The sequence below is a fragment of the Labeo rohita genome, chromosome 2, assembly GCF_022985175.1.
Source record: "Labeo rohita strain BAU-BD-2019 chromosome 2, IGBB_LRoh.1.0, whole genome shotgun sequence".
Lineage (NCBI taxonomy): Eukaryota > Metazoa > Chordata > Actinopteri > Cypriniformes > Cyprinidae > Labeo > Labeo rohita.
This window is the reverse complement of record NC_066870.1, coordinates 6900196-6912632: the sequence shown is the minus strand read 5'-3', so window position 1 is coordinate 6912632 and position 12437 is coordinate 6900196. Positions and strand designations below refer to the sequence as shown.

At 34.1% G+C, this 12437-nt stretch overlaps 3 protein-coding genes across 5 annotated transcripts in view; 1 reads left to right on the top strand and 2 right to left on the bottom strand.

Moving 5' to 3' along the window:
- Nucleotides 1-1216: 1216 nt before the first annotated feature.
- On the bottom strand, nt 1217-7019 carry LOC127179111 (uncharacterized oxidoreductase ZK1290.5-like). 2 transcript variants are annotated; one of them, XM_051132409.1, is made up of 8 exons: nt 6706-7019; nt 6206-6454; nt 6009-6110; nt 5831-5922; nt 5292-5474; nt 4866-4925; nt 4383-4507; nt 1217-2844 (listed from the first exon to the last, which is right to left on the bottom strand). In XM_051132409.1, the coding sequence occupies exons 1-7, from the start codon at nt 6791-6793 to the stop codon at nt 4412-4414; spliced, it is 870 nt and encodes a 289-aa protein (XP_050988366.1). In that variant the 5' UTR covers nt 6794-7019; the 3' UTR covers nt 1217-2844; nt 4383-4411. The 2 variants fall into 2 exon arrangements, with proteins under 2 accessions (XP_050988366.1, XP_050988370.1); XM_051132413.1 differs by lacking the exon at nt 4383-4507.
- zgc:110366 (uncharacterized protein LOC550476 homolog) overlaps nt 1217-12437 on the bottom strand; it is a 15479-nt gene continuing 4258 nt past the window's right edge. The window contains exon 8 of the mRNA XM_051132432.1: nt 1217-2844. The gene's annotated coding sequence lies outside the window, so the exon portion shown is untranslated. The remainder of the gene's footprint in view (nt 2845-12437) is intronic.
- The window catches only part of extl2 (exostosin-like glycosyltransferase 2), an 18267-nt gene continuing 17619 nt past the window's right edge, over nt 11790-12437 (top strand). For both annotated transcript variants that reach the window (XM_051132396.1, XM_051132378.1), the window contains exon 1: nt 11790-11840. In XM_051132396.1, the coding sequence (XP_050988353.1) occupies nt 11836-11840 (5 nt within the window). In that variant the 5' untranslated portion in view covers nt 11790-11835. The remainder of the gene's footprint in view (nt 11841-12437) is intronic.

The window sequence follows — 12437 nt, the reverse complement described above, 5'->3', positions numbered from 1 at the left end:
AAAATTGCGCAGGATGCATTTTAATCTTACCGTCTCATCGATAGAGACGTGTGAACGCGTTAAGCGTAGTTACATGGCTAAGCTTTTATACGGATTCTGCTTAGGAGTCTGAAAATGAGAATTTTCCTCCCTGTCATTATCCAAATTTTCGTGAGCTAACACATTCTCGCCACCGCTAACATTGGATTTTCTTTGATTCTGTTTCGCGTTGCTAATCGCTGCTACGAGGCAAACGTTTAGCCGGCGCTTGGTGTGCTGAGAATTTTTCGTTTGGCTTTCACAGAGTGCCCAAAGCTGTACTAATGCAAGCATTCTCGAGTGATGCACTGCCAGGATGCTGCTTTTATTTGAATCTTTGGATTGTATGGGAATGTGCTATCTTGTATTTAATATTTGGCACTTGCTAGGGTGCTGTAGAACTTCTTGTTTTGTTTTTTTTCCTCTAATGATCAGTGATCTCACTGAGCTAATTACTTCTGCGTGGATATTTTTCGTTTGTTTTACAAATTAGTGTCAACCATCCACACATAGCAATTTACGGGAAACGACTCGGTAAGGCTCATTTACAGTTTTGTGCATGAGGTTATTTTTCCTCAAGTGAGAAATTGCAGGATAATGTGATTTTCTTTGAGAATGGGTCTGTTCCTAATGGATGATATTCATTTCTCTGACTGGATCGTGTCTGTTTTGAACAGACCTGTTGAATTCATTTAAATGAAACGCAAATTAACTCATTTTGAACCTTATAACACTGTTATGGCTGTCTTTTTTTGTCGTTTTTGTTTTATTCCTAACTTTTTGGGAAATGTAATGGCTTTTTTATGATTACTTCCAAGTTGTCTTGTAAAATCTCTTAAATTAAGGTACAGGCTCAATTTCAACAAGGAAAGGTTTTATATATAAATATATATTATACTCCATTAAGGAATGTTTAGAACCATCTTACTCCAATGTGGATGTAGCCATTATTACGCCATTTTATGACTTTGTAAAAGAATTCACTGTGTGAAAATTGGTTTGCATTTTTGTATAATACAATCTGCTTTTTCGTTTGTTTAAAAGGAGAGAGGGAGGTGAAACTGGATGTTAGAGGACAAGATTAAAAAAATAATTTAACAGAAACCTGTGATATTGAGAAGAAAATGTAACTTGTGTACAACAATGATTCTAAATGAGAGGGATGGAATAAACAATATTGGTAACACTGCTATAAAGATGTGTGCTGGCTCCATTTTTTGTGATTTATTTCAGTTCAGACACCGCAGTTTCTGAGAAACTCAAACATCACACAGAGAATTACATGTGTAAAACAGAAATGGCATTCTTTAGCAATATTTCTAGTTTAACCAACAATTTGATACATTTCAGCATAACAGAAAACAATTAATGGGGAAAATGAGAACATGTCATGACTGACATTACATCCATTCAATATCAACTTGATATTTATATTGATTGTTCTGTCACTATTAATGGGCAAGTTCACCCAAAAAATGAAAATGAGCCTATAAATTTACTTACCCTCAAGGCATCCTAAGTATATGTGACTTTCTTCTGTCAGACGATTACAATTGGAGTTGTATTAAAAAATGTCCTTTCAAGCTTTATAATGGCAGTGAGTGGGTGTTTTGGTTCAGCAGTCCAAAAGAAGTTCAATAAAGCGTTTCCATCCATAACATAAAGTGCCTCCTAATCGATGCGTTTTTGTAAGAAAATATCCATATTTAAAACATTATGAACTGTTTTCTCTAACTGCCATTATAAAGCTTGGAAGCCGTTGACGAATACCGAAGCAGAGAGGAGTGAGCAAAACACAAATCGGTCACAAATTAGAAGTATAAAATAAGGCTTTGTAAAGAAAATGTTGGAAGATTTCAATATAAGCCAAGAGGAGACTGGTTTTCCTTTGCTAAAGTAAAGAAATTTTGCTTCTTTTGCTCCTATAAACAAACATTGGTTCTTGTGAGACTAGCATATTCTCACATCCTATGTCATCCATCTGGAACTGGTGAAAAATGTTTTAAATATGGATTTTTTTTTGTACAAACGCATTGATTTGCTACAGGAGGCCTTTATTCACCCCCTGGAGCCATGTGAGGCACTTTTTATTATGGATGGATGTGCTTTATTGGACTTGTTTTGGACTGCTGTATAAAAACACCCACCCACTGCCATTATAAAGCATGGAAGAGCCACACTGTAAAAAAAATAAATAAATAAATAAAAATTCAAAAAGTTGTTTCAACTTAAAATAATTTGTTAACCTGCTTACTTAAAATTTTTCGTTTAGTCAGCTTGAAATTGTAAGTTACTTGATGTTAATTAAGTGACAACTGGAATATTTAAGTTGACTAAAAATTTTAAGTCAGTGGGGTAACAAATTATTTCAAGTCTTTTTTTTTTTCTTTCTTTTTTTTTTTTTCCCAGTGGCAGGACATTTTTAATGTAACTCCGATTGGATTCGTCTGAAATAAGCAAGTCATATACACCTAGGATGCATTGAGGATGAGTAAATCCTGTTACTAACTGTTACTAATAATATTTGGACCACTACACAAATCTTAGTCACTCAACACCAATGAATGCTGGTTTAAAAAAAAGGCACAAGTGTGACATCGGCAGCATGCAAATCCCTGATTTCCTCGAATTCATCACTTTTGTAAATAACCACCTTTTCTTTCACAGTGAGCTCAGGAGCTGTCATTATCCTAAAAACAAACCACTAGTATTTTGATTGCTAGGCTATCCTTTCCAGAGTGGATAAGTGAGATGAATCAGCTTATGATTGGTGTGTAAATCACTAATTTGGTCCATGTCTTCTGCTGTTAGTTTGAATCCAAAAACCTGTGAAGTAATGAAGAAGCTGAAGAGTTAAATTAAAACAAAAATTCCAACCTGTAAATTAGTCCAAACACTGATATTGGTAGTTTAATACTGTCTTTGAGATCATCCTTCATATTGTATCCTGTTAAAGGAGAAGTCCACTTCCAGAACAACAATTTACAAATAATTTACTCACCCCCTTGTCATCCAAGATGTTCATGTCTTTCTGTCTTCAGTCGTAAAGAAATTATGGTTTTTGAGAAAAACATTTCAGGATTTTTCTCCATATAATGGACTTTATTGGTGCCCAGATTTTGAACTTCCAAAATGCAGTTTAAATGCAGCTTCAAAGGGCTCTAAACGATCCCAGCTGAGGAAGAAGGGTCTTATCTAGCAAAACAATCTGTCATTTTTTTCAAAAATGTAATTTTTTTAAAATAATTTGCATACTTTAAGTACAAAAGCTTGTGTAGCACAGGCTCTGGGATGTGCGTCCACCATGCTACGAATTAGTGATGGGTCGTTCTTTCATTTTGAACGAATCTTTAATGTGACTCGGGAAGAACGAGTCATCTCAGGAGTGATTTGTTCAGTCACGCATGTGCAACGTCCTGTTAGATTCTGTACTGGAAACAGTTCACCTGTTTCGAGTCTTCGGGTTTTCCGAGTCATTCGTTCATCTTATGGGGCTGTCACATAATGAACGAACGACTCAAACCTGAAAACTTGTCAGATAAGAGGTGAGGTGAGCTTATCATAGACTAAAGACCCAGGTAAACAATGAATTAATCTTTTCTGTTTCTTACAGCATTATAGTTTTGTCTTGTTTGTAGTGTGATTAATGTTTGTATAAGCAGTAGATGTGTTAGGGAAGTAACACTTAACATTTTAATTATATTTTGCTAAAATGAACTAAATGACCCGAAAAAAGATTCGTTCATTTTGCTGAACGAGACTCAAAGGTCTACAAATCACGTGTAAATTCATCATCTATGTACTGAGTATGGCGAAAAACTCCATCTTATTTTCTCCTACAACTTGAGAGGAGGACATCGTTGTACCTTTTTGTTTGTAAACAGTGTTTACAAACATACTTGCACTCTCTTAGTCTTTGCGCATTCGCTTTGTAAATCCCAGAGCCTGTGCTACACAAGCTTTTGTGCTTAAAAAGTATTAAATTATTTTCTGAAAAAATAACAGATTGTTTCGCTAGATAAGACCCTTCTTCCTTGGCTGAGATCGTTTAGAGCCATTTGAAGCTGCATTTAAACTACATTTTGGAAGTCAAAAATGGGGCACCAATGAAATCCATTACATGGAGAAAAATCCTAAAATGTTTTCCTCAAAAACCATAATTTCTTCATGACTGAAGACAGAAAGACATGAACATCTTGGATGACAAGGGGGTGAGTAAATTATTTGTAAATTGTTGTTCTGGAAGTGGACTTCTCCTTTAATATCCCGTACATAATTACATTCACATATAATACCATTTTTGATCATTTAGTTTTAAATCACAAATTAGAGTGATTGAGCCTCTTGTTGTCTTCCAAGCTCACCTGAACAGGTGGTTTTCTTAGAGATTTGGTCATTCCACATTAGTTGGGTCCCAGCTCACATGTCTCCCATCATGCAACAAACTCAGCGCTGCCATGTCTGAATCATCCAAGCTGAACCCAAACACCTGAACGGCACAACATTATAAGTGCGCTTTCAAAAGGATGATCCCAAAGAGAAACTACTGGTGGCTTCAGTCATGATAAAGTACAAACTGAAAAAAGTATTCAGAAATAAAAATATTAATATATCAGCCTAGTAGACCATATCTCGGCCTCTGTAAATTGGTACAAAGTACTTCTGTGGATGTGGTTTGGTAAGTGGGGAAAATCTGTAGTTAATTTAGTCTTTTTTTAAATATAAATTGCATTGTCCATTAACAAATGCTGTATTTCAGCTAATTACTGTAAAGTTTTATGACATCATTATAAGTTATTTTCTTTTGCATAAAAAATTGCACCTTTAAGATCCAGATACAAACTTACTTGGCAGTTTTCATGGACCCTTTCTGGTTTGGTGGACTTTGGAATTGTAACAACTCCATTCTGAAATGAAACGTAGAGCTAAATTAATGTATAAAATCAAAACCACTGCCTCAAAATTATATTTGCATGACATTCTGGCAGGAAAAACAAAATATTTAGACCAAAACTAACAGCTGAAAGAAGATCATTGCATTAATGTGTAACAGACAGATGTTTCATAACAATTATGAAACTATACAGTTTTACAATCTGCTATGTGACTCATAACCTGCTTGGAGCTTACTTTTATTTGAAGAGTAACAGACCTTAAGTTAAAAAGAAACAGTCATTTAACATTACAGGTTAAGCGTGAGTAGATGATTTCCATTTTTAAGTAAACTATATCTATAAACAGCTGGTGAGGATCTACTGTTATGCAAACTATACCTGAATACTCCAGCGGATGCATATTTGTGATGCGCTATGGCCGTATTTCTGAGCGAGCGCCATGATTGTTGGATGAGTGAGGGCTTGACCTTTGGCCAAAGGACAGTAGCCTTCAAATACGATATTCTCCTTCCGACAATATTCAACCAGCTCCAGTGGCTGCTGGAAGGGATGAAACTCCACCTGCAAGTTAATCAAACACAGAGCCATGTTTTCAAATTATATCTGCTCTTCTTTTCTGTAATTAATTAATAAAAATTACTTTTTTGTAGTTATTGTAAAAAAAAAAGAACATATTAAAGGTTCAGAACATTGCATGTACAAACGTTTATAAAGGATTTCACTATTATATAGTGTACAAAATAACATTGCATTAATTCTTTTTTTATGAAGTTGAGTTGTTTTTGAAATTGGTTTTATTGAATTGTAAATGTTTTATTGTTTTTATTTATTTTAATTTAAAATTTAAAATTATTTTAAATGAAAATTTGAAGTGTTGTGTCAAAATAACTCTCAAACATTAATTAATTAAGCCATACCTGGTTCACATGAGGCACAATTCCACCACGATCCTTCAACTCGTTCAAGTGACGGATGAGAAAGTTACTCACTCCAATGGCACGACACAAACCTGCATCAAGGGAGAAGAGACATTACCTACAAACTGTCTGCGTTAGCCATTTCTAAACTGTAGAGTGAACCTAAACGAGCATAAACCTTCATCATAAAGCTCCTCCAGAGCTCTCCACGTCTCTGCTCGAACCTCATGATTGGAAGCGCCTGGAATCATGCAGTCCGGCCAGTGCATTAGATACAGGTCTGTGAAAAGAAGTTGATTCAAAGGGCTGTATACAAAGAAATCTGACACTTTTCAAGCTAGAAAACTCTACCTTTGACTTAAGACACACATTTACCTAAATAATCAACCCCCAGCCTGGCACACGAGTCCCGGCAGGCTTGTTTGGCGCTCTGGTAGCCGTAATCTCCAGGCCATAGTTTGGTTGTGAGCCAGAGCTCTTCTCTTGGTACTCCACTATCAACCACAGCTTTCCCCAAAGCCTCTTCACAACCATAACGTTTGGCTGTGTCTATATGCCTTATTCCACACTCCTGTAAAGCACAGAGCACTGCTTCATGACTGTAACCTCCAGCATGAGATGTTCCTGTTGAATGAGAGAGGACAGTGATTAAAGGCAGAAACTGTGGTGACAATAAAGATATTTGACACTGCTAAACTGTACTCTTTACCAGCAATGTGTTGTGTATATGTTGCTAATTTCTGTGTCACTAACAAAAACCTGGAGGCATGTAATTACCAAACACTACTGGGACAAACGGCTGTTAATGACGAGTGAGATTGACTGTCTTGTATTCGGTCACTTATGTAAACAAGCAGTGAATAGCTAGTTCTCACCTAAACCCAGAATGGGAATGTTCCGTCCATTGGACAATGGTACAGTAGGACAGGACAGTGCAGTGCAGCTGTTGGGAATTGTCACCATATTGCAGTCTGCAGTTCATGTGCTCAAACGTAACTGGAGAACCTTATTATATTACAAAAAACGATTCGATATGTAATCATTGACGAAAACTTGTTTCAGTGATGCAGTTCGGTCGCTCACTCACTACCGCTCTCTGTAGGAAAGAACGCAGGCGTTTTACCGCATAGGACATTAAAACTACCTCAAAGGATCTACCTAACACTACCAAACCTTTAGCTACGTTAACGAATCGTTCTTTTGAGTCGAATCTTTTTAATAAACTGGTTAAACGTGGTCACAAAAATGATTCATTCGCGAAACGGACTGAACCAGTATGGCAAGCCTTTTTAACATTTAATCTAAAAGCCGTACTAGTATCTATTTTCATGCTACTAGTACTTATTTTTTAGATACTAATATCTTTTCCATTACGTACTAGTACTTATTCATTAGCTACTAGTGTCTATTCTTCAGCTACTAGTGCTTGTTGTTTAGCTACTAGTACCTTTTTAAAAGATACTAGTACTTATTCATTAGAGACTAGTTCTTATTTATTAGAAACCAGTACTCATTCATTAGATACTAGTACCTAATAAAAGGACACTAATACTTATTTATTAGATACTACTATCTATTTAATACATACTAGTACTTATTCATTAGATACTAGTACCTATTAAATAGATACTAGTACTTATTTATTAGATACTAGTACTTATTTCAATCATGACCAGTAACTATTCTGTTGTTACTATCGCAAGCCGTTTTAACATTTAATCTAAAAGCCGTACTAGTATCTATTTACATGCTACTAGTACTTATTTTTTAGATACTAGTATCTTTTCCATTAAGTACTAGTATTTATTCATTAGATACTAGTGCTTATTATTTAGCTACTAGTACTTATTCCAATAGTGACTAGTATTTAATTATAATCTTCCTGTTAAGAAAAGATAGAACTAGTACTTATTTTTTAGTTACTAGTAACTTTTTAGATAAAAAATGTCCTGAACTTAATAGATACTAGTACTTTTTGAATTTGCATTTCTGGCAGTATGGTAATCGTATGTTGAATGTTAATGAACCAGCAACATATAGGAGAGAGATTAGTGAGGAAACGGATGTACTTTTTTGAGGTAACAAAAAACAATAATTTGTACTCACGCGCATAGAAAACATTTTTGGCAGTTTTGTAGACACTGTAATTTCGTAAGCATAGTAGCCTAACGTGTTTGTTTGTTTGTTTGGTCATCGGGTGCCCTTTAGTGGCAGAATGGAGAAAAGACCCCAATTTTTATCATCTATTAATTTCCTCTTTTTCCTCCAGTAAAAACAATAAATATCATATTAGTTACACGTTAGCTAGGTACGTTAACATATTTGCATATAGCACTGGTGCTAAAGACATTGAATGTTTTTTGCATAAATGTTCTGTACAGGGCATACAAAATTCAAACCCTTATCATTTTCAGACAAACATTTTCTTTATTTGAAAAAAAAAAAAGGCCAAAAAATATTAATTAAAATACACACACACCAGGTGTGTTGTATTTGTAGGGCTGCACAATTTGGCCAAAAATTTTGTTTTTATATATCAGTATAACTAATAATGATTATGTTTATTATTTCTATATAGAAACATTAAAAAAATAAGGAAAATTACTTTTGTAATAACACTTTTTCACTATAATATAAAAAAAAAAACATTTAAGCATCTAAGAATAAATACAATAATAAATATAGCTGCAAGGAAAATTAAAAAAAAAAAATAATAATTCTCTACAGTGGAGAAAGGATTTGCGTTTACCTCAAAGTTCTTAATTATCTTTGCTATTTTTACCCAAATCAGGACTTTGTGAGAATTAATGTAATTTCTTTTTCAGTCATACTCGTCGCCGGAGGGTGCCCTCCACAAATGAGACTCACTGATGACGTTCCAGAAAGTCCCTTCAATGGACAAAGGCATTCAGCTTTTGCTGTAGATGTAGCCTAGTAGCTGAATAACATGCATATAGACGTTTTACTTGTAAAACATGAATAAAATAAACAATTACTGCAACAATATATGGCTTTCTGTGTTCTTCAAGCTATCTCGGGTATTTTTATAAGAATAAAGTAAATTTAAAATGCAATGTTAACCGACATAGCCTTTATCACCATTTAGAATAATATAAAGTGGCATGATTTCTGCCTCATTCTGTTTAATAAAACCATGTCAGATCACAAAAATAAGTTATTTCAAAGTCTTGACTGATGTTGTGACGTGTATTTGGGCTAAACATATCATTATAACATATCATTGGACAATATGTTTGTAATCTTTCCTTGTGTTTTCATGGTAAACAATTAGCAAGGTAGGCTAACATACAAAGCCAGTTAGCCCTACTTACCAATCAAATTAATTCAGCATATTAATGTATTGTATTACCATGTGAACTCTGATTGGATGGTGGAGAGGTACTCATGTTTATGTAATGATCTTTTTAAAAGAAGATATCTCCAAATACATTCTTACTAGTACTTTATGAGGTTAAAGATATCTCCAAATGACAGGAAATGGTAGTTATTCTGTTTTTGTTATCATCTTTTCATTTCTGACTAGTAATTATTGCAATAGTGACTAGTATCTATTTAAATATTACTAGTAAGCATTCATTAGATACTAGTACTTATTTAATAGATACTGGTACTAATTCATTAGATTCTAGTAACTATTTAATAGATACTGGTAGTTATTCATTAGGTACTAGTACTTATTTATTAAACACTAGTATCTTTCATAATTATTACTAGAAACAGTTTTTATCTTACTAGTCATATCTGCTTTTTTACTCATCTTATGTTATGACTAATCTGAATGGCCACAGTAGAGTTCAATTAAACGTTTTACTAGTAAAATAAAAAATCTTACTAGTAACATTTCAAATAAGTACTAGTATCTAATAAATGTGTAGTAGTATCTTTTGAATAAATACTTGTTGCTAATCAGTAAGTACTAGTATGCAACAAATAAGAACTAGTATCTAATTACAAGGTACTAATACCTTTTAAATAAGTACTAGTATCAAATAAATAAGAACTAGTATATAATGAATAAATACTAGTATGCAATAATTAAGAGCTAGTATCTATTTAATAGGTTAGAGTATCTAATAAATAAATACTAGTATGTAATGATTAAGTACTAGTATCTAATAATAGGTACTAGTATCTAAAAAATAAGTACTAGCACCTAATGTTTAACTACTAGTACATAAAAATTATGTACTAGTCACAACTGGAATACATACTAGTCAAAACTGAAAAGTTGATATCTCAGTGACACATCACATAGAAATCAATGGTAAAATTTAAAATGTTTTACTAGTAACAACAGAATAGTTACTACTCACTATTGAAACAAGTACTAGTATCTAATAAATAAATACTAGTATCTATCAATGGTAAAATTTAAAATGTTTTACTAGTAACAACAGAATAGTTACTACTCACAATTGAAACAAGTACTAGTATCTAATAAATAGATACTAGTATCTAACGAATAACTACTAGTATCTATTAAACAGATACTTGTATCTAATGAATAAGTACTAGTATCTAACGAATAAGTATTAGTATCTAATAAATAAGTACTAGTATCTAATGAATAAGTACTATTATTTTTTAAAAAGGTACTAGTAGCTAAACAACAAGCACTAGTAGCTAAAGAATAAGTACTAGGACTTAATGGAAAAGATACTAGTAACTAAAAAATAAGTACTAGTAGCATGAAAATAGATATTAGTACGGCTTTTAATGTTAAAACGCCTTGCCATAGAAAGGTTGTAATTAAATACTAGTCACTACTGGAGTAAGTACTAGTATCTAAAATATAAGAACTAGTATCTAATGAATAAGTACTAGAAACATTACAACTTTACTACTAGTGCTAAAGAATAAGCACTAGTAGCTAAAGAATAAGCACTAGTAGCTAATGAATAAGTACTAGAACTTAATGGAAAAGATACTAGTATCTGAAAAATAAGTAATACTAGCATAGTCTCAGCCTCAGACGTCACGCCCACGGAACGTTGGCTAAACGTCTGATGCATATGGTACACTTAACTGGAAACACTTCAGGAATGTCGAAGTCGTCATCTGATTGGTTGAATTTTATCGGATTTCCGGGGGACTCGAGTGACGCGTTTATTTTCGGTCCGCCAGGAAACAAAGCGCAGACGTGTGATTGCAGAAGAAAAACTGTCGTGTTTACATGAGTGACAATGATCATTTATCAAGATCAGCTAAACGTAGGATTCTCAAAAGTATGCGAGGTTCACGGCATAGACTCTTTAAGAGATGTCCAGGAGTTTTGTTTGAGGCACTTAGTGGAGACAAAAAGAGAGATATAATGCAGACGCCATTGTTGTTATACGTGCACGAACAGATCAATGACTTACTGCTTGTTTTCTTCTCCTTCTTTGATTTTCTATGCTGACTGACTTGTTGCACGCCGGTCTGTTGTTGTGGGGACATTTCCACGCCCCGAAACGTGACGCTGAACGAAATGAACTGTGATTGGTTGTTTGACATGTCGGTCAAGCGGCCTTATGGGCGGGCCTTGGCCAAAGAAAGCTGCTATGAATTCCAGACCTTCAGCCGTCAGACTGAAGGTCTGGCTACGCGAGACTAATACTAGCATGAAAATAGATACTAGTATGGCTTTGAGATTAAATGTTAAAACGGCTTGCCATAGAACCAGTGGCTGAGCGGATCATTCGGACATTGTTGACACTCAGAATCAGTGAAACGACAATAAACACCATTATTAATTTAAAAAGTCGTCGAAGTAGTAATAGTATTAATAGCGATATATTCCATTTTCTCCACCTTCAACCTTAGGTCAATTAAACCGGTTGATGACGTAATTGAGCAACTACGAAAAGAACCACTGAATCGCGTTTTGAACAGGTTCTTTACAATGAACCGACTCACTATAGTGAACGAGGTGTTCACTATAAGATACTCACTGCGCCTGCGCGACAAACTCAACTTACTTCTGGAATCTCATATGATGGGAATACATGAGGTACATGTGGCTTTGTTTTGTTTCAGATTGTAAACCTACTCATGCTTGTTTGTTATGACAGATCTGGAGAGAATATTATTTACTACATGCATGCGTTAAATCGTCGCATGCAATGTTTGCTAGTCTACCAGACTTGAGGCATGAATCATAATGTTTATGAGTCAAAATAAATGAGTCACACAGTAATTTAAGTACTTCAAACTCTTGGCATGTACGTGTTAGTACGTTATTCTTTGGTGTGTTTGCTCTATTTGGAAGTTTTTATTTGGGCAATTAAACAACTTTTAATGCATCTGGAACGCGTGAGAATAGAGCCTGTAAAAGTGACAGTGAAAATAAATGAGAGTGCAATCAGTGATCTACAATTTAAGTCAAAATGTTACATACACTTTGCAGAATCTGTAAAATGTTAAATATTTTTTCAAAATAAGAGGCATCATACAAAATGCATGTTATTTTTTTTATTTATTACTGACCTGAATAAGATATTTCATATGAAAGATATTAACATATAGTCCACAAGAGAAAATAATGGTTAAATTGATGACCCTGTTGAAAAGTTTACATACACTTGATTCTTAATAATGTGTTGTTACC

Bases quoted from the DNA above. Each gene is read 5' to 3' on its own strand.
- LOC127179111 (XM_051132413.1), bottom strand. From the start codon at position 6,793: ATGGTGACAATTCCCAACAGCTGCACTGCACTGTCCTGTCCTACTGTA. The intron at 4,926-5,291 runs GTATAGTTTGCA...GTTTCATTTCAG, and splicing joins GCATCCGCTGGAGTATTCAG to AATGGAGTTGTTACAATTCC. The intron at 2,845-4,865 runs GTAAGTTTGTAT...ATTACTTCACAG, and splicing joins GGGTCCATGAAAACTGCCAA to GTTTTTGGATTCAAACTAAC.